This window comes from Myotis nattereri (genome assembly GCF_964212035.1).
Source record: "Myotis nattereri genome assembly, chromosome: 5".
Lineage (NCBI taxonomy): Eukaryota > Metazoa > Chordata > Mammalia > Chiroptera > Vespertilionidae > Myotis > Myotis nattereri.
Window position 1 is genome coordinate 107,550,720 of NC_138080.1, and position 20,389 is coordinate 107,571,108.

The 20,389-nt window shown below is 44.1% G+C and overlaps 2 protein-coding genes across 5 annotated transcripts in view; one reads left to right on the forward strand and one right to left on the reverse strand.

The window, feature by feature from the left end:
* ANKRD61 (ankyrin repeat domain 61) overlaps positions 1-1,238 on the forward strand; it is a gene marked incomplete at both ends in the record, with an annotated part of 3,300 nt that extends 2,062 nt beyond the window's left edge. For both annotated transcript variants that reach the window (XM_081091865.1, XM_081091866.1), the window contains one exon: positions 293-1,238. In XM_081091865.1, coding sequence (XP_080947991.1) covers positions 293-1,238 — 946 coding nt within the window. The remainder of the gene's footprint in view (positions 1-292) is intronic.
* EIF2AK1 (eukaryotic translation initiation factor 2 alpha kinase 1) overlaps positions 1-16,657 on the reverse strand; it is a 25,168-nt gene extending 8,511 nt beyond the window's left edge. For 2 of the 3 annotated variants that reach the window (XR_013996028.1, XM_081091863.1), the window contains exons 1-11: positions 16,469-16,657; positions 12,271-12,432; positions 10,412-10,545; positions 9,255-9,292; positions 8,210-8,309; positions 7,360-7,440; positions 6,791-6,890; positions 5,977-6,037; positions 5,322-5,649; positions 3,994-4,105; positions 1,933-2,033 (exon numbers count right to left, since the gene is read on the reverse strand). Coding sequence is in view for 2 of the 3 variants with exons in the window: in XM_081091863.1 (XP_080947989.1) it covers positions 1,933-2,033; positions 3,994-4,105; positions 5,322-5,649; positions 5,977-6,037; positions 6,791-6,890; positions 7,360-7,440; positions 8,210-8,309; positions 9,255-9,292; positions 10,412-10,545; positions 12,271-12,432; positions 16,469-16,586 (1,335 nt within the window). In the remaining variant the exon portion in view is untranslated. The remainder of the gene's footprint in view (positions 1-1,932; positions 2,034-3,993; positions 4,106-5,321; positions 5,650-5,976; positions 6,038-6,790; positions 6,891-7,359; positions 7,441-8,209; positions 8,310-9,254; positions 9,293-10,411; positions 10,546-12,270; positions 12,433-16,468) is intronic. The other variant, XM_081091864.1, reaches the window with a different exon arrangement.
* Positions 16,658-20,389: the final 3,732 nt, after the last annotated feature.

Genomic DNA, 20,389 nt, shown 5'->3' on the forward strand with positions numbered 1-20,389 from the left:
AGAGAGGAAGGGAGGGGGATAGAGAGTTAAAAATATCGGTGAGAAACATGGATCAGCTGCCTCCTGCACACCTCCTACTGGGGATGTGCCTGCAACCAAGGTACATGCCCTTGACTGGAATCGAACCTAGGACCCTACAGTCCGCAGGCCGGCGCTCTATCCACTGAGCCAAACCGGTCAGGGCAGGGCGGGGATTACTTTAAATAAATGTCACCTTCTTGAGCACTAATTCCCCGTGTAGAGCCATTTTCACTATGTATTCAGTGTAACCAGCGCTCACTCCCTATTCCAGGGACACACAAGGCCTCACCACACTTCACCTGATGCTACTGCACTGGCCCATCACCTCTACCGTCCAGACAAAGCCAGGGAACAGAATCCAAAGGCTCCTGGCGGACATTCAGAACAACGCCGTGACGTGTCTCCGCATCCTGTGTGAGCACGGAGCCCAAGTGAACGCTCGGGTGAACAACAGCCACAAGCACTCCGCCCTCCACCTGGCGATAAGATACGGGACCTACCCGGTCCTCTCCATTTTAGCCCAAAACGGCGCCCAGGTGAATGCCATTAATGAATCCAGCATGACTCCCCTGCACATGGCTGCAGATATACTGAACAAGGAGATGATGGAAACGCTCATTGCCTGTGGAGCCAACGTCAACTATGCCGTCCCTTTCACAGGGAACACGGCCCTGAAGCTGGCAGTGTGCGCCGCGTCCAGCAAAGCGGGCCGAGTGCTGGCAGCAGGGCTGAGCTGCATCCGGCTGCTGCTGACTCACGGAGCCGAAGTCAATGTCCAGGACCACAAGGGCCAAACAGCCATCCACGAGGCATGTTTTGCCGGCAGAGAGACAGTCATCGATCTCTTGCTTGAATTTGAAGCCAACATTAACATCCTCACAAAAAACGGGGAATCTCCCATACACATGTACCTCCAGCGCAGCTCCAACATCAGGGACACGGCGCTGCTTGCCAAGTTGCTTTACCGCTCTTACCCCTTGAGACTGACCAATAACCAAGGAATTCTGCCTGCAGGACTCATGCTATCAGAGTTCCAACTCTTAAGGGAATCCCTAATCAAGTTGTCGCAAAAACCCTTCTCCCTAGAGGACATCTGTAAGAGAAACATCAGGAACATCTATGGGGAGAGATACAAACAGCATGTGCAGCGCCTCCTCCCGGAGAAGCTCTGGAATTCTGTGTACGGGTATTACGACCTGGCTTCCCTCTTGAAATAAGGCCTCAGGTCACAGTGCCACAGGATTTCAGGACTCCAATCGCGGTTTCCGGCTAGACTGGTACCCAGAAAACAATCCATTTGCCTCATCCATCCCAAATGTACAAACTACTGGTTCTTAAACTTCTTCAAAAAATAAAATGATTTGCATATTACCTTTTTGTCTCTAGATATTCTTTTAAATGCATTTTTCATGTTTTAAATTTTGCCTAAAAGGTAAGCAACTTAATTTAAAACTCTCAGCCAAAGAAGTAAATATATGTTCTCTCTTTCTTGATAGTGTTTTGTGGATAAATGTTGGAATAGTAACTATAGATTTTGAAAACAGCAGAATAAATTTTCTATGTTAAATTTCCTTTAAGATAGATAATTATAAAAACAGACTTTACCTCTAAGATTGAATTAATAGATGAATATTTTTGTCAGCATTAAATACACTTAGCATCATCAATTATAGCAGCATGCAGAACACACTTACTACCGGAAAAACAGTGAGAATATTCAAATGCTCGAAGTTTACTGCTTTTAAATTCAATCAAGTTTTTATGTTCTGGACCTAAAAAATGATGATTTACATGAAAGCAATGGCACTCTTCCAGATAAATGACCTAGGGCACCTAGTCCCCTTCATTCAATGAATCAACGCAAGTCAGCCCCGATAAGAAGTTTTCAATGATTTCATCTTTGCCACTTACCTTCAGGTCTCTGTGCACAACCCCCATGCTATGGATGTAAAATACACCTTCCACCAATTCTTGAAAAATTTTTGTTGCCACACTGGCCATAACGTAAGGACCTGAAGTTAAAAAAAAAAAAGTTTTCTTTCTCTAATTTTTTTTTTACTCATTAATATCTAAATGTTAATTATCTAAATACATTAACATCTGACACCTACACAACATTCAGATTTTCAACAAAGTCAACACTCCAAAAAATGGTTCAAACCCAGAGGGCTCCTCAGCTAGTAAAGCTGCCATCGAACACTAGCGCCCACCTTCGACGGAGTCTGTCACCAGAAAGGACCTCCCATTTCACTCAAGAGCCCCCGTGGCAATTAGTAAGCAATTCCCAGGCACCAGGTGGCCAGACTAATTCACATTTAAGTCCCCTTCAACCCCTGCCACCCTGGGTTTCATGCTAATAAGTCTGGTATCCTGGCCCACTGTGGATTAGAGATCCTAGTACAAATAATAGAGTAAGAAGGTAAGTTATGGTCACCCCAAGGGGTGAGCTTCATCATCCGGATTTAGAATGCACCTTTTCAAAAATGGCCGACAAATGAAGCATATGGGGAAAAAGGAAATGACTGAATAATTCATCTGTTAATATGATGACAGAGCATATGAATTTAGAGGGTGGAGAGGTCTGTAAGACTAAAGTTAAATAAAAAAAATAGATTAAAAAAACATCCTGAAGTTTTCAGCCAAGGAAGTTTAGTAATATAGCGGGAACTTACTAGCTCTTCTGTATTCAAGTCATTTTAAACCCTCAACCTATTGTTGACCTTCAACAACAAGAACACTGTAGGCCCCTTCTCCACCCCGAATGTGCCCACTTTGTTATAAACAGCTCACACCTACCTACTCCACACCATCCTTTATACTACCTAGCATACAACCTAGGGATCTATGTGTGTGTGGATATGTGTACACACACGTGTGTGTAAAAGCAATGGTTCCACTAAACAGGAGTGAGGAAACTTTTTTCTGTCAAGGACCATGTGGATATTTTAACATCATTCAAGGGCCATACAAAATTATCAACTTAAAAATTTGCCTGCTAGCCCAGCCAGTGTGGCTCAATGGTTGTGCACTGACCCATGTACCAATAGGTAACCGGTTCAATTCCAGGTCAGGGCACATGCCCGGGTTGTGGGCTTGATCCCCAGCAAGGGGTGTGCAAGAAACAGCCGATCCATGATACTCTCTCATCACTGATGTTTCTCTCTCTCTCCATTCTCCCTTCCTCTCTGAAATCAATAAAAATAATATTTTTAAATATATATATATTAACATGACTCCCTGGCTGGTGTGGCACAGTTGGCTGGAGTGTCATCCCATACACCAAAAGGTCGAGGGTTTGATTGCTGGTCGGGGCATATATCCTGGTTGCAGGTTCAATTCCCAGTCGGGGTATATACAGGAGGCAACCAATTGATGTTTCTCTCTCACATCCGTCTCCCTTCTCTCCCTCTCCCTTCCTCTCTCTAAAATCAATAAAAACATATCCTTGGGTGAGGATACACACACACACACACACACACACACACACACACACACACGCGCGCGCGCGCGCGCGCGCATATATTAACTTGATAGCATTTCTAGGGAATAGACAACTGCAGGGAAGGGAATGGGATCTGGAGCTTGAGGGAGACAAACTTTTGACCACATGCCTTCCTATAATGGTTTCCTTTATGGTTTCTTTTTGTAAGAATACCACATTTTCAGGTTAAAAAAATAAAAACAAGTATTTAAATTTTTTCCTTAAAAAAATGTTAAAGACCTTTTCCACCCTAAATCAGTTTCCTAAATTCTAGCACATTACTGCTTAAATATCAACAAACTATGTATCTATCACAGAGAAAATTAACTTCCAATTACTATTTGTTTTTGAAACATGTTGAAATAGGCTTAATTGTTTCTTTGGTTTAAAACAGATTTTTTTTCTCCATCTAAAGACCTGGCAGCAGGAGGCGGCGGGTCCTCCTGTCTTTATCCCCCAGCCCCGCACCTGCAGAGCCGCATGGTACTTACAGGCAGACTCATCCACACACTCCCGGCTCCGCCTGTTCCTCTCCACGATCCAGTCCCACAGGGAGAGCTCACACAGCTGCATCTGGATGTGCAGCATCAGGTGGTATTGCATCTAGGGGGCGACACAACACTGGTCCCATCTCGGTACCACTTACATTATTCGTTTAGCCAACAAATACTCCCTTGCCTACTCTAGGCCAAGCACTGGCCTGAGTGATGAGGATAAAGGTGACACTTAGGCCTGCCCACGATGCCCAAAGTCTAGTGAAGGAGATGGAGAAGGAAAGCAATACTTAAAACTGTGTGTCATATTCCCAGTGGGCAGGCGTAGGCCTGCTGGAGTTAGGCAGTGTCAAAAGGGAGAAGCTCTCAAATGTGACACTGAGGCATTGAATCTGTTTGGTCTGCTCTCTACATAAAGTTTTGAAAGCTAAAATCCTATATAATAAAAGGCTAATATGCAAATTGTCCCCTCGGGAGTTCAACCGACCAGGGGTTCGAACACTTGCTATGATGTGCGCTGACCACTAGGGGGTGGTGCGGAATGAAGGAAGGCCCCATCCGGCAGCTGGCAGCAGGGGGAAGGAAAGCCCCGGCTGGCGGCCCTTATCGCCAGCCAGGCCTAGGGACCCTACCTGTGCACGAATTTTGTGCACTGGGCCCCCTCTAGTCAAGTATAAAAGGACAGCTATATGCTACCTGCTCCTCTGTGTATACCCCACAGCATACAGACAGTTTGGTTGGCTTCACATTGTACATAAAAAATCACATGCACGCAGCCACGTGTTCCCGGACAGTAAGCGTTAGTTCTGCGTGTGTACACAGCTTTGTAATCTAGTATGACCAGTTATGTGCAGACCCTGTTAATCTTCAGATTTCTTTACACTAATACTTGACACTGGAGCGAGTACAATGGAGTCTCACCAGCGCATCAGTGTAGCCCTCAACAAGAGTTGCCTGAAACATGACCTGGTAATCCTATTCGAACCCTCTGAAAGCCATGTTCCAAATGTAGAAAATCTTTCTGCATAAATATATATTTATAACCCAGTGTTAACATACAACAGAAACAGACTGTGCACCATGCTTCCCACTCCAGGGAACATATATGATACTATCTAGAGGAAGGAATGACCCAGAAAAGGGCAAGTTAACTAAGGGAAGGTGTGAAGTTCAAATACATAGGGAATGTGGACAGAGAGACTGAACACGGGACAGAAGGGCTAAGCAGAGAGGGAGGAACAACAGGTGGGAAGTAGCTGAGGAAGAGGGGCGGCCATATCTAACGCAGCCCGCTGTACAATTATTATGAGTAAACAGGAATCTACCTCTGTCTGTCCCACCATGTTTAAGTTTTCGTCAGACGATTCCTCAGTGGATGTGACATTCCCCTCCAAGTCTGAATTAAGCCGAAGTGGCAGCTGATTCGCAGCCATCGATCTGGAAGACCACTCAGCCAGGCCATTTTCCTGGAGCCCAATGGATAACTCAAATCCACTGGCATCTCTTGGGACTAGATTGGGGGAATAGTTCACCAATTCGTTATTCTGATTTTCAATGCCAGACTCTCCTAAGAGTTTTTCTTTTTCTGAGGTCAACTCGGCGAAGATAATGGATGAGCTGTTACTTTCATCATTTTTAACATCATATTGATCTCTGGAGGGGGAAAAACAGTAAAAATAATAATTAATAATCAATGTAAAAAAAGATCAAGAGTAACTCGACTGTTCCTTCAGGCCTATGTAATTATTACTGGTAAAGCCCTGGGGGGTGGGGGGAGTCATCAAATGTACCTAGCAACTACGTTTATTTAAAATTCTAACAGGAAATATCTAAGGGAAGGAAATAATTTAACATTTCGTAATGAAAATAAGCAAAAACGAAGTCTAAAACATTCCTGAACTCGTAACAGCAAAAAACAAAGGCAACCCAATGCAGGTGACAGGTTATGTCAACCTGCAAAGGCTACACCTGTGCACATACCTGTCGCCCTCCTGGGCGGAGATCACTTTCAGAGATGGCAACTGAACAGAAATTCTATCTGCTGAATAAAAACAGAAACAAATCCTTAAGCAGCCCGATTTCCTAATTCATAGTCAAAGGCAGAGCTAAAATATACAAATAATGCCAAATGAAACAACCTATCTAAAAACATCATGACTGTCTTGGCCAGTATGGCTCAGTGGATAGAGCATCGGCCACGGACTGAAGGGTCCTGGGTTTGATTCTGGTCAAGGGCATATACTGAGGTTGCAGGTTTGATCTCCGGTCATCGGTTGGGGTTCATGTGGAAGGCAACCAATCAATGTGTCTCTCTCATATCATTGTTTCTCTCTCTCTGTCTCTCCCCCTCCCATCCACTCTCTAAAAATCAATGGAAAAAAGATCCTCAGGTGAGGATTAACAAAAAATAGAAAATGTCATGATCTTCTGGCAAAGTACAATACAAGCTTATTCAAACAACTGGCACATATAAGGAACTATAAAACAGCTGTTCCTCTACACGAGGGGTCAGCAAACTCTCTGTGCAGGACCTGATCAATTGGTCAGGTTTCTCGGGCCCTGAGACTCTGCTGCAGCTACTGAACTCCACTACTGTGGACAAAAGCAGCCACAGACATCACCTATATATGAGCCTGTGTTCTAATAAACTGTATTTGTTGACACTGAAATGAGGAATTTCATATAATTTTCAAAAAATAATCTTTTTGTGCCTTTTAATATTTTTTAAAATGTAAAAAACATAAAAGAATGAGCTTTGCCGGCCTTCAACTCTATCTAATCTGAAACTGCTTACCTTGCGTTTGGGCCACGTGGACATGCTCAATCCAAGCAGTGTGATAGCCCACAATGTTAGGGTGCTGAAGGCCCGCCAGCACCTTCACTTCCCGTAGAACCTGAAGGAGAAGTATCATTAGACCGAGCTTTCACTGGCAAGTTGTTAAATGCTCATGGTGTCAAATAGAGCAAACAGAAAAAGCCCTCTGTACAAGCAATCTAAACGATGTTAAAATAACGGGAATATCTTTATGAGAGACCAAAGCAATTGTTATAGCCACTAAACTTACATATACATGGCACTGTATGCTTTGCATAGTTCATTTACACTCATTCTCCTACAACGAAGTCCAGTTCACAAGGTAAATAGAACCTGTTGTCAAGGGCCGAAGACAGACGTGACTTGGCCCAGGACCACACAGCACGTCAGGGGGAAGACTGTTACTGTAACCCATTCTTAGTAAACTGGCAAGCCATACGCCTAGTATTTGCCAAATACACTCTCTCTCACACACACACACACACAACAACTATTTCAAAAAAACAAATACTCAATTATTCAAAATAAATACATTTTTAAAATCTTACCTTCATGCAATCTGTCTTAGTTGCACCCTTAATCAGGATTTTCTTAATCGCATAATACTGACCATCTAATTTATTCCTGACCTAAAAAGTAGAGAAAAAGACAAAGTATATTGCGTCATTAAATTTCAACCGAATAAGGAAAGTTCTTTAACCTGAACTTAGACCATCCAAACGAGCCAAAGAGGTAAAATTAAGGTAAAGGCACCTGAGCGCTTTGCTATGGTCAGGGAAGTCAGCCGTGCTCAGCTAGACAACAGGTTTTCAAATGCAAGGAGAGGCCAACTCCCAGAAGCCCCCGGTCGGAAGAATGGCAGTGTTGGCCAAAGGGCTCTGTGAAGCCCAAAAAACAGCAGCACAATTCTTTTCAGTAAAACATTCTATATAAAAGGTAACTATAGGCCCTAACCGGTTTGGCTCAGCGAATAGAGCGTCGGCCTGCGGACTCAAGGGTCCCGGGTTCGATTCCAGTCAAGGGCATGTACCTTGGTTGCGGGCACATCCCCAGTGGGGGTTCTGCAGGAGGCAGCTGATTGATGTTTCTAACTCTCTATCCTCCATTCCTCTCTGTGGAAAATCAATAAAATTTAATTTAAAAAAAAAAAAAAGGTAACTATAGGACAAAAACTCAGTTTCCAGAATCCACCAACCCACCAATGTGGTTAGGAAAAAATGAAAACCTGCCCACTTCCCCATAAATGACGAATCTTGGTGAAAAGTAAATATACACAATTTCTAGGAACTGCCTAGATATTGCCTACTTTCAATATTGAAAACAACTTTCAATATTGAAAAGAACTTCTCAATACATTTATTTAAAGCAGTAGGTCAAAAAAGACATGCGGAAAACAACCTTGTATACTCTTCCATATCCACCTTTTCCTAAGATGGAAACCTCTTCAAACTCATTTAAGTAACGTGAAGTCTGTGCTTCAAAGGCTACTTCCCTTGATCTGAAAGTTAAAACAAACAGCCAATATTAGAGCATGAGCACATCAGAATGTTCTAGGCAGCTCATGTTCCCTGTTTCACTACTAACCTTCTAACTTCCTTCACCACTAACTTGTGGTGACTTGGAAAGGATGAGCTAAAATGAAAATTTTGAGCGGCCAGTGTGGCTCACTGGCTGAATGTCAACCCAGGAACCAAGGGGTCACGATTTGATTCCTGGTCAGGGAACATGCCTGGGGCTCGATCCCCAGTGCGGAGCGTGCAGGAGGCAGCCGATTGATGATTCTCCCTCATCACTGATGTTTCTCCCTCTTTCTCCCTCTCCCTTCCTCTCTGAGGTCAATAAAAATATTTTAATGCAATTTTTCATTCTCTATGAAAAAAACATTTGCTAAGCAAATTGACAGGTTGATATGATAGCAAAATGAAAACCTGATTTAGATTAAAATCATTAATCTAATTTTAAGTATTTTACCAGTAATAAGTACTCAATGACTAACTAAACAGGCAAAAGATTAGCGGAGTTAAGTGAGAAAGTCATTGAAATTTCCAGACAAGTTACAGATTTTATATTAACACTTCCTAAATACAGGCAACATTCAATGGTTTTCCCTGACAGAGACCAGATATCAGTGCCCTGCACTAAGGCTGGGGCTTATGGAATCCACAGTGAATGAGGAGAGCAGGGGATCAAAAATGAAGAAAAAAAATTTTAAAGCAAAACAACAAAAAAACCTTTTTTATTTTTTATTAAAGGAGGGAAATGAGAATTAAAGCAAATCTTGGAGCAGTAATTAACTGCTGAGAACAAAGTTTTTTAATTTGCATAAACTATACTAAATATAGTATTTTTAAACTCAAAACTCATTTCTGATTAATTCAGGATTGATTCTTAATCCTGACTTAATAGTAATACTTAAATAATCACAAAAGTATTTGATACAGACCTGATCTTCGGAATATGAGAACTATCCTCACAAGGATCCTAAAATAAAAAAAAAATATTTTTAAAAGCATTTTGAAAATTGTATGGAATAAGGAATCTATCAAAATTCAATGTCATATCAATAGTCTCAAACGCTTACACAATATTAAAAAATAAGACTCAATGGCTTTTTCAACATTACCTAAAAGTTTACAATGGAAAATATCTCTCTCTTAACCAGAAGATCACTACTAAAAAAGCTACATTCTTGCTACCCACTGACAAAGCTGAGAATGTACCAAGGAGCACCATAAGCAAATGGTGATTTTTACCTTCAAAATATACCAGTATGCAGAAACGGACAACTTCTCCGTCTCCACGGCTACCACCCATTCAGAGCCACCAGCAGCGCTTCCTGCCTGCATGATGCACCAGAGCCCCTGCTTTTGCCCTTGGCCCCTCAGTCTATGCTCAACACAGAAGCTGGTTGATCCCATTAACTCCTAAGTCAGATGATGCCATTCTTCTGCTCAAAGTCCGGCAGGGCTGCCTGTCCCACTGCGTGAACACCAAAGACATTAAAATGGTCTCAAAATCGGACTCTATTGTCCAACTCCACCGTCCCTTACTGCCCTCTTGCCCCCCACGCTCCCCTGCTCACTCCAGCCACACGGCTGCCTATCCTGCTCCCCCACACCTGACACTGCTCACTGGGGAGCTGCTGTGCCTCCACTCGAGTGCTTTCCCTCCAGGCATCTGCGCGGTGCCTCCTCTCAGCCTCAGCTCCTGACTTACATGAGTCTCAGTGCGGCCCTCCCTGGCCGCCCTCCGTAACATTCACACATTTTCTAAGTCCCTTCCCTGCGTTATTTCTCCTTAACATTCTCACCATCGAACCCACTTATTTTTCCGCATTGTCATTGTTCCGTTGTTTACTACCTGCTCTTTACAACAGAAGCTCCCTGAGGCCGGGATTCTGTCTATGTTGCTTAATTGCTTGGACCCCAGCACGTACCAGAGAGCCGAACACACAGCAGCCGTTCATAAATAGTTGTTACATAAACAAATTAAACATTTTATAAACCTCTTTATACCCAGGATTTCATAACGCTTTAAGATACAGCCCTCTGGAAATCAAAACGTTTTTGTCACATACCAAGCACGTATTTTGAAGCTCACCTGACGAACGCTCTCTCTAGCTGACCTCATTAAATGAGTGATGGCTCTGTTGTGATGTAGTCTCAATGAGCTAAACTCATCACTGCAGGTGAAAGAAGACAGCAGCCCCATTTTGATAAAGGTCTGACAAAGTACTAGAAAAAGAATGCGGAGAATTATTAGAAGGCCATCAATAAAATGGTAATTTTTTTAATATATATATTTTTTTATTTCAGAGAGGAAGGGATAGGCAGAAAGAGATAGAAACATCAATGATAAGAGAATCATCAATTGGCTGCCTCCTGCACACCCCCTACTGGGGATGGAGCCCGCAACCCAGGCATGTGCCCTGCCTAGGAATCAAACCGTGACCTTCTAGTTCATAGATTTAGGTCAACGCTCAACCACGGAGCCACATCTGGCTGGGCTAAAATGGCACTTCTTAAGAGTACACAGAGCACAATGAAAACAGCCTCTATGAAAGCAGTTCTCAACCTGTGGGTCGAGACCCCTTTCATGTGGGTGGTCAAACAACCCTTTCACAGGGGTCGCCTAAGACCATCCTGCATATCAGATATTTACATTACGATTCATAACAGTAGCAACATTACAGTTATGAAGTAGCAATGAGAATAATTTTATGGTTGGGTCACAACATGAAGAACTGTATTTAAAGGGCCAGAAGGTTACGAACCACTGCCCTATGAGAAAAAAGTTCCATTCATACACGCATTCCAACTGGGGATTGATTCGGTCAAAGTGAAGCAATTGGTACACTCACTGCTCAGGAGCACATCTATTCTGACTTCTCTGACATTGGACAGTCAGTCATTTGTTAACCATTCCTGGTTGGTCAGTAAAATACTAAGCTCCATCTTTTAAAAAGGCAAGAAAAATGTAATCACAGTAGTCTTCTGATTTTCAAACATATTTCATTTTGCAAACAGACATTGTGATAAGAATAAAGGCAGAAGTGGAAATAAATGATTAGAACGAACAAAAGTGAATATTAACTATTGTTTCTATTATGGAATATCTTAACCAACACAGAGAGCTGGGCGGTGCAGGAAAAGAAACACCACACAGTTGGTGTTAAAAGTATTTAGTGTAGAGGAAAAGTTTCTTATTCAACAACAAAAACACTGCTGTTCCAGCATTCTGGTCAAGACCTGGTTCAAAATGACTAACTGTGATTTTCATTTACCTGTTCACTGACTAAACCATAAGAGAGCTTCACACATTATATGGATTATCATGTTATAGATACAAAAAAACCTTTATTTTATTTAAATATGAACAATTTTATGGTTATTAATCTTTCAGGGAACCAAGTAATCCTATATAATAAAGAGCTAATATGCTAATTAGACCAGATGGTGGAATGACCTTCCGAACGACCTTCTCGATGAAGACCCTTCCTGATGAAACCGGGACTTCAAGGGCCGAGGCAGCTGAGGCTGCGAGGGCCAAGACCCTTGCACATATCATCGGGCCTCTAGTTATATTCATAAGGAATTACCCAAAGCAAAATATAAAATGAATTTTAAGAAATATAAACTATATTGCCCAGCCAGCATGGCTCAGTGGTTGAGCATCAACCTATGAACCAGGAGGTCACAGTTCGATTCCAGGTCAGGGCACATGCCCGGGTTTCGGGCTCCATCCCCAGTAGAGGGCGTGCAGGAGACAGCTGATCAATGATTCTCTCTCATCATTGATGTTTCTATCTCTCTCTCCTTTCCCCCTCTGAAATCAGTAAATATATATTTTTAAAAATATAAGCTATTAATACTTATTTCAAATTTTTATACACCCGCAGCATTAAATACCATAGTACTTTTACAAGTGTTATTTAGCAAGATGAATTTATGCTTACTAACATTTAAACACCTGTCTTGAACGAAATGGGTTTGGTTCATGCACATGGCTCAAGTGTTCCAGCAGAGAAACAAGCAATAGTTGGTTGGCAACTGCAAAAGGGAAGGTCGGCTGCTGCTGCTGCGGTCCTTTTAACACCTGGAGTTCTGCTGGAACATCAGATTCTACAAATTAAAAAAGGAAAAATTGTAATAAATGGTAAACATATCTCAGAATGACAAAATAACACATTCTAATTAAAGAAACAAACTATGTAACTTCAAGGGAAAAAACCCACCACAGCCCACCTGGTGTGGCTCAGGTGTTGAGCATCAACACCCATAAACCAAGAGGTCACCGGTTCCATTCCCGGTCAGGGCACATGCCCAGGTTGAAGGCTTGATCCCCAGTAGGCGTGCAGAAGGCAGCCGATCAATTATGCTTCTCGCTCATCGATATTTCTACCTCTACCCCTCTCCCTTCCTCTCTCTAAAATCAACAAAGACATATTAAAAAAATAAATAAAACTAGGCTTTAAAAAGAACACAGTAGTTAAGCTGAGTGGGGTTAATCAAGACAGACTTTTTGGAATTGAGCTTTGAGTTGAATTCTGGAAGCTGGAAGCCTAGCAGGAAGATGCCACTGGGGGAAGGGAGAACGTTTTGGTAGTAGTGATGTACACAAAGGTAGAAATGAATGAATGAATGAATATTCAAGCAAACAAGCGGGGATGCCTCCTGTCACGAGGACAGCGTAGGCCCAGGCATAAAGACATTAGTTTGGCAGAGGAGAAAGGGAAGGAGGAGGAAAACTTGACTCTTGAGCATGTGCTACGCATGGAGAGGTGTCTTATATGTACAATCTCATTTCATCCTCACGGGACAGTAAAAGGTAAGTGTTACTATTCCCATTCTCCAGATGAGGAGACTGATCTCCTAGAGAAGGTAAGAAATCTGTAAGCGGGCAGGCCGACTAACTCCCGAGCCCATCGTCCTCTTTCCACTGCACAAGACCAACCGGATAGATGACTCTGCACTTCAACTGAAGGTCATCAGCTGGTACAGGAGGCGACCGGACAGAAACATGGAGGAAAGAATAGGTCGCAGAAATAGCAAGAAAGAAAGGGACCGGCCAGGATTTAAAACACCAGGAACGGGAGGAAGGGGTGTTAATGAGAGCGGAAATTGGTAGGAGGGCTGGTTAGAGGAAAGATGAGACACTGAATTCTCAGTACAGTGGAACCTTGGTTCTCGAACGCAATTAGTTCCAGAAGGCTGTTTGAGAGGGGATTTGTTCGAAAACCAAATCATTTTTCCCCCCTAGAAAGAATGGAAATTGAATTAATCCGTCCCAGACCCCCAAATGATTCCCTGTTTTAACCTTTTTTGTACACAGTACTGTTCAATGTACTGTTTAACCTATAAACAAGCACTTCTTTTCTTGAATTTATCAAACTACCCCCTTCCAGCCTTAAAGGAGTCGCTTTCAGCACTCGTTCCATGGGTGCCTTTCAGGAGGCCAGCAGGCTCCATCGATGCTCTTTCACTATCGAGGCCTCCACCGCTCACTGCTTTTTTAAAAAATTTCTTTATTGATTAAAGTATTACATATGTGTCCTTATCCCTCCACTGCCCCCGATTCATGCCCTCAACCCCGTTATCCAAATCAACAACTTTTTCTACCACTTCAACTGCCTGTGATCATTGCTTCTCTCACACCCTTAGCAACATGAGCACTCTTGATGGCCTCTTTATGTTCTAAAATTGTGCTAATCCGTTGGTTCTCCAACAACAAAAGCATTCTCTCCTTTGTTTGTTACCTGAGAGCTGCTTTTTGCCATGCTGAGGTATCAGCATGAAAGGGCTGTCGAGTCAAAAACTGAAGTTTTGGTCCACAACAGAGACATTTTTAAAAGTATTTTTGTGATCCTCACCCAAGGAGTGAGGATATTTTTTCCATTGATTTCTAGAGAATGGAAGAGAGGGAGGAGGGGAGAGGGAGGGAGACAGGGAGAGGGAGGGGGGAGGGGGAGAGAGAGAGAGAGAGAGAGAGACATCGATTGGTTGCCTCCCGCATGAGCCCCAACCCAGGTTGGGGAATGAACCTGCAACCCAGATACGTGCCCTTGATCTGGAATCAAAGCCAAGATCTACTGATGCACAGGCTAATGTTCTAACCACTGAGCCATGCCAGCCAAGGGGAGACATTTTTTCTGTGAACAATTTGGTAGAGAACCGACTTGTTCCTGATGGGAGACGTTCAAGAACCGAGGGAAAAACCTGAAGGATTAATTTGAGGTACAATTTTAGAAAACTCATTTCTGGTGAAAGAAGAAAAATTAATGAGTCTGACATTGGGCTTACTGTTGGCCCTCCTAAGATGAGGGGGGGGGGGGGATCAAAAACAGTAACTTTGATCAAAGGCCGATGACTCCCTACACAATAAACTCCCGCAGAGCACAGGTTTCGGAGTGACACCTAGGTTTTGAATTTTCAGACTCTACCATTAACTGGTGCAGTGACCTCACATCAGAGAGAAGACCTTTGAGAAACCATTTAACTATTCTGTTTTTACATCTACTACATTTTTCACGGACCTTATTTCCACACAAAAAGATAAATTAGGCCTGGGCCTTCTGGGTTTCTTTGGAAGAAAAGGCAGTATGTAAACACAACAGTAGAATGCGTAGCGGAGGAGAAGGGAATTTTTAGAAGCTAATCTAAGATCACACCCTTCAAGACTAATCTTCAGTTTGCAGAAAACCTTATCACAACATTACAGAAAAGGCAGACGTGCATGTTTACTGCTGGGACTTTTTCCATGACATAACCCTATTTACTGTGGAGCTGCTCTAAGTACCACCTTATGTACGGAAAACATCAGTCTGCCCCCTGCAAAATAGTTATCTTACAGCTGTCCTCTGTTCATAACTGCCACGGTCTGCTTTGTATCCCTCTGGAGTCAAGAATTATAGCTGGTATTAAGGATGAAAATCGAAGAATTTAAGAAATTAGAACATTTGCAACTTGACTTGCACCTTTAAATTGATTTTAACATGTTAACAGTTGTTTCATGCTTCAACTGAATGTGTTTTCTCTATAATCATCCTATTCAAACCACTGCACAGTAAAATCCTCCCTGAATCAATGTATTCATTCTTCTTTTTTAAAATATATCTTTATTGATTTCAGATAGGAAGGGAGAGGGAGACAGAAACATCAATGACGAGAGAGTTTCACTGACCAGCTGCCTCCTGCACTCCCCACACTGGGGATAGAGCCTGCAACCAGGGCATGTGCCCTGACGGGGAATCGAACCCTGATCTCCTGGTTCATAGATCAATGCTCAACCACTGAGTCACTCCGGGCAATTATTCATTCTTGATAGCACAACTTAATTTGTGCGATTATTGCCAGGTTGTGGGTTCCACCGGGTCAGGGCTCATACAAGAATCAATCAATGAATGCGTAAGTGGGTGGAACACCAAATTGATGTTTCTCTCTCTCTCTCCCCTCCCCCACTCTTCTCAAAACAATCAATAAATAGAAATTTTCAAGTACAGTAAGTTGCCAAAACAACTAGTTGCAATTAAAGAGCCTACTGCACTTTCCTTAAAATACTGGATACTTCGGACTGGCTAGAGCCCCTGTTCTAAGCACCTCTCACTTCATGTTGCTGGACAGTAACACACCGTATGTCCCAGTAACCAAAAGCCTCATGAAAACTTGTTTTTTTGTTTGTTTGTTTGTTTGTTTGTTTTAACAGAAGAGGAGGCTTTGCATACTGCCTCGCGATGACACGTCTTCAGCTGCCCGATCGGTGAAGCAAGACAACAGAAGCAATAAATCAAAACTCGGCCCCAACGGTCCAGCCCGCAGGGTCTGCAAAGCCCCACCTAGTAGCCGGCACCGCTCCCGCTCCCGCCGGACCCAGCCACGGGGCTTGGGAGCTGGGAGGGCCCCGGAAACCCTGGGTCCGCGGAGGAGAGACGAGGAGAGACGAGCAGAAATGTGCACAAACGAGCCAGCGGGTCGCCCGCAGCCGCTCGTCTCCATAAACGCTGACCCGACGCGAACGGCCCGCCCGCCCCCACGCCCCACTGCACCGCTGGGCCCCGGATCCCACGGAACCGGCCGAGGCCCAGGAGCCAGCCTCGCTGCACCCGAGAATGAACGTGGACGCGGCCAGGAAAGGGCCACCGCGGCATTCCGGGTCCCTCACCGTCATACTTGGGGTCCGAGCCCTCCTTCGGGAAGTCGATGGCAGGCGGAGCAGGAACAGCCCCCGCCCCGTCGTCCTCAGCCTCGCGCTCCGGCGCCGCGGGGCTGCTCCCCAGCATCGCGGGCCCAGCGCGGGCCGCAGCCCAGCCCGCCCACCGGCCCAGCACCTGCTCACACAGCCCCCGCGGCGATCGCCAACGAACCCGGAAGTGCCCCCTCCTGAGCGGAAGTCCCGCCCCTGCTTCCCGGGCGCCTCGTTGGGGCGGGGCCTGCCGCGGACTCCGCCCCTTCCTGAGGGCAGGACGGACCGGTCCCTCTAGGATGGCCCCGGCGCAGGCGTCCGGGTACCCACCACGCCAGCGGGAGCCCCTCCCCACCCACCCCCGAGCCCCCAGGGGCCCCTCTTCAATGTCCTGGAGATCTGGCTACCCTCCATGAATCAGAGCGCTCCTATCTCACGCCAAGACTCGGGTACCACCATTGCTCTCTGCACAGATTCTAACGGTAACCCCAAATGTCTACTTTTTGCAGACACAACAGGGACTATTTGTCATTTTTTTTTTTTTTAACCAAAAGCATCTACAAGACCTGTGTCAGCCCTAGCTGGTTTAGCTCAATGGATAGAAGGTCTGCCTGCGGACTGAAGAGTCCTGGGTTTGATTCCAGTCAAGGGCTCAATTTCTCCCTCTTCCTTCCCCTCTGAAGTCAATAAAAATATTTTTTCTTTATTGATTAAGGTATTACATATGTGTCCTTATCCCTCCATTAACCCCCCACCCACCCCCACTCATGCCCTCACCCCCCTGGTGTCTGTGCCCATTGGTTAGGCTTATATGCATGCATATAAGTCCTTTGGTTGGTCTTAAAAATATATTTTTTAAAAAGGAAAGAAGAAAAATGACCCGTGTCAAAGAGAACTGAACCTAATTTGGTCAATCGTGAAACCAGACAAAATGGGAAACGCAAATAAAGACAGAAAGAAATAAAAACCACACGCACAGGAAATGCCAACCAGATTCCAAAATGAATCCAACCTAACAAAAATTCTGCTGGCTTTGAAACTGAACTTTCAACTGAAATGATTTCAAACCTGAGACAGGCCTTTTCCAAGTGACCCCATGGCCACTGGATTGATTTTTGAAGCCCTTAGCCTTAAATCTCCTCCCTCTTTGTCCCCCGGAGATGTCGCTATCACTTGGTCCCCAACACACTGCTATTGGAATTAATTCTTAGATCACAGATCAGATAATATAGCTGGAATACAAGCCTTTCAGATATGGGGGCCTCAAAATCTGACGTGCAACGTGAGAAAATGGTATTATTCAATAATTTTATTTACGCATAGTTTTCATATAAAGACATACTGGGTGCATTTAGCCTGATAGAAGCAATGAAAGGTGTAGTTCTCCAGACAATCCCTTGGAATACCATATGTACACGGACAACTCCCAAATGTAAAAGATTAGGGAGATCCCTTTCCATGCCCTGCTGATAGGAAGAGCACAGATTTTCTAGAGGGTGATTTATCTGTTTCCACAGCTTTAAAAATTCAAACACTTTTGACTCATCATTCCCACTTTCAGGGAATTATTCTAAGGGACAGGTTAAGAATAAGCAAAAATATTAAACAAAAAAGCTATCTATATATATAAAAGCCAAGTGACCAGAATGACTGGAATGACTGGAACGACCAGTCGCTATGACACCCACTGTGGCTGTCCAACCAGCCCAATGGGAGCGGGGCCAGACAGCCAACCTCCCGCATCCCCTCCCCCAGGCCAGCCCCCCCAATGAGCCTGACCCCACCGGTGCACAAATTCATGCACTGGGCCTCTAGTCCTATATAATAAAAGGCTAATATGCAAATAGACCAAATGGCAGAATGAACGGTCACTATGACATGCACTGACCACCAGGGGGCAGATGCTCAACATAGGAGTTGCCCCCTCGTGGTCAGTGCACTCCCACAGGGAGAGTGCCACTCAGCCAGAAACCTGGCAGGCCTAAGCTGTCAGTCGGGCATCCTCTAAGGGGTCCTGGACTGTGAGATGGCATAGGCTGGGCTGAGGGACCCCCACACACACCTCAAGTGCATGAATTTCGTGCACCAGGCTTCTAGTTAATTATAGTACTAGTTGTAATACCAAAAACAAAAGGACAATATAATTGGTGAAAATAAATAAATAAATTATGAACACCCATACAATGGCACACTTGCAAATATTAAAAATGTCAGTATGAAAAAGAAAAAAAAAAAGTCAGTGTGCAATATGTAGTTCTCACCACTTTTCCACTACCACCAGAATGGAGAAAAAAGCAAACTCATTCTGGTTGGAATAAAAAGGCATTCTTTCTAGAAGACGTGTGCAACTTAGAGTAAAAGCTTTTAAATAGGCAGACTCCTGGTGTGCAATGGCTGCAAACAGCAGCATCCTTGGTAGTGTACGCAACCTGTTGCTAGTATGGGTTGCCTTAAGGAACCTTGGATACAGCCCTTTCTGGTGGACACGCATGTCTGAACTCATACTGCCCCCAATCTAGGCTCCAAACAGGCATGCGGGGTGCCTTTGGAAAGCCCCAAGGCACAGTGGCCAGAGTCCACATTGGCCAAGTCATCATGGCCATCCACACCAAGCTGCAGAACAAGGAGCACGTGACTGAGGCCCCACGCAGAGCCAAGTTCAAGTTCCCTGGCAGCCAGAAGATCCACATCTCCAAGAAGTGGGGCTTTACTAAGTTTAATGCGGATGAGTTTGAAGACATGGTGGCCGAGAAGCACCTCATCCCAGATGGCTGTGGGGTCAAATACATCCCTAATGGTGGTCCCCTGGACAAATGGCGAGCCCTGCACTCGTGAGAGTCTCGGTGCTGCCCCCACCTTACACCCACCAATAAATCAATTTTTCAGCCATAAAAAAATAAATAAATAAATAAATAAATAGGCAGACTCTTGGACCTACATAGAGGAGTATATCCAAAAAAATAACCAGCGGGAGGTGGGGGGGGTGGGTGGGCGGGGAATGAACCTATAAGGATGCCTGCCAAAGTGTAGCGTATAATAGAAAAGCACTGACATCAATTCAAATCCCAAATGAAAGAGCAGTTAGGGAACACCCACACAATGAAACCTCCTGCAGCCATTATAAAAATTGAAGAAGGGAACCGCTTCCTCTCGTGTTTTCTATGGTGTCACACAATTCTAGTTTCTCTACCCGTCCTCCAGCTCAGCATCCCTTTCCGTAGCTCCTTCTCCAATGGACAGTTCTGTGGGGCTCTTGTGCTGCTGCTTCTCTCGGAAGATAACCACACGCGTTCCTATCACGTTACAGGCCGCCTGTAAGCTGACAACTCCCCAATGTATCTGTGCAGCACAGACTTGCTCTCGTGGATGACTCAAAAGCATCTCCAATTTGTCTGAAAGTAAACTCCCGGTATTCCTCCTAAGGTGACTAATAAAATAATTTTGCATATTGTGTAAAATTGTAGTTGTACATATTTTACCATCTTCCATGAGTATGTATTCATCTGATGTTAAGGAAACTGGGATCCAATCTTCTCCAGTTTTTCTCTAATTCTACAGTCTCTACTTCCTTTATTTCAACTACAGTTCCAGCCATCCTGTAATTACCAGTGATTAGTAATTATCAGTGAGAGTTTGGGAAATGGTACCACACCATGGTTGCTAGCCTTCAAGCTGGTCCCCAATGATCTCTGCTTCCCTTTTCAAGATTCCTCTCACAATGTGCTAAGGTTGGTTTAGATGATCATTAGCATATGGAAAATTGATGGTATGAGACTTCCAGGATTAGTTTAAAACAGCGATTTTTCAACCTTTTTCATCTCATGGCACACATAAACTAATTACTAAATTCTGTGGCACATCAAGAAATTTATTTTTTGCCATCTGACAAGAAAATAGGTA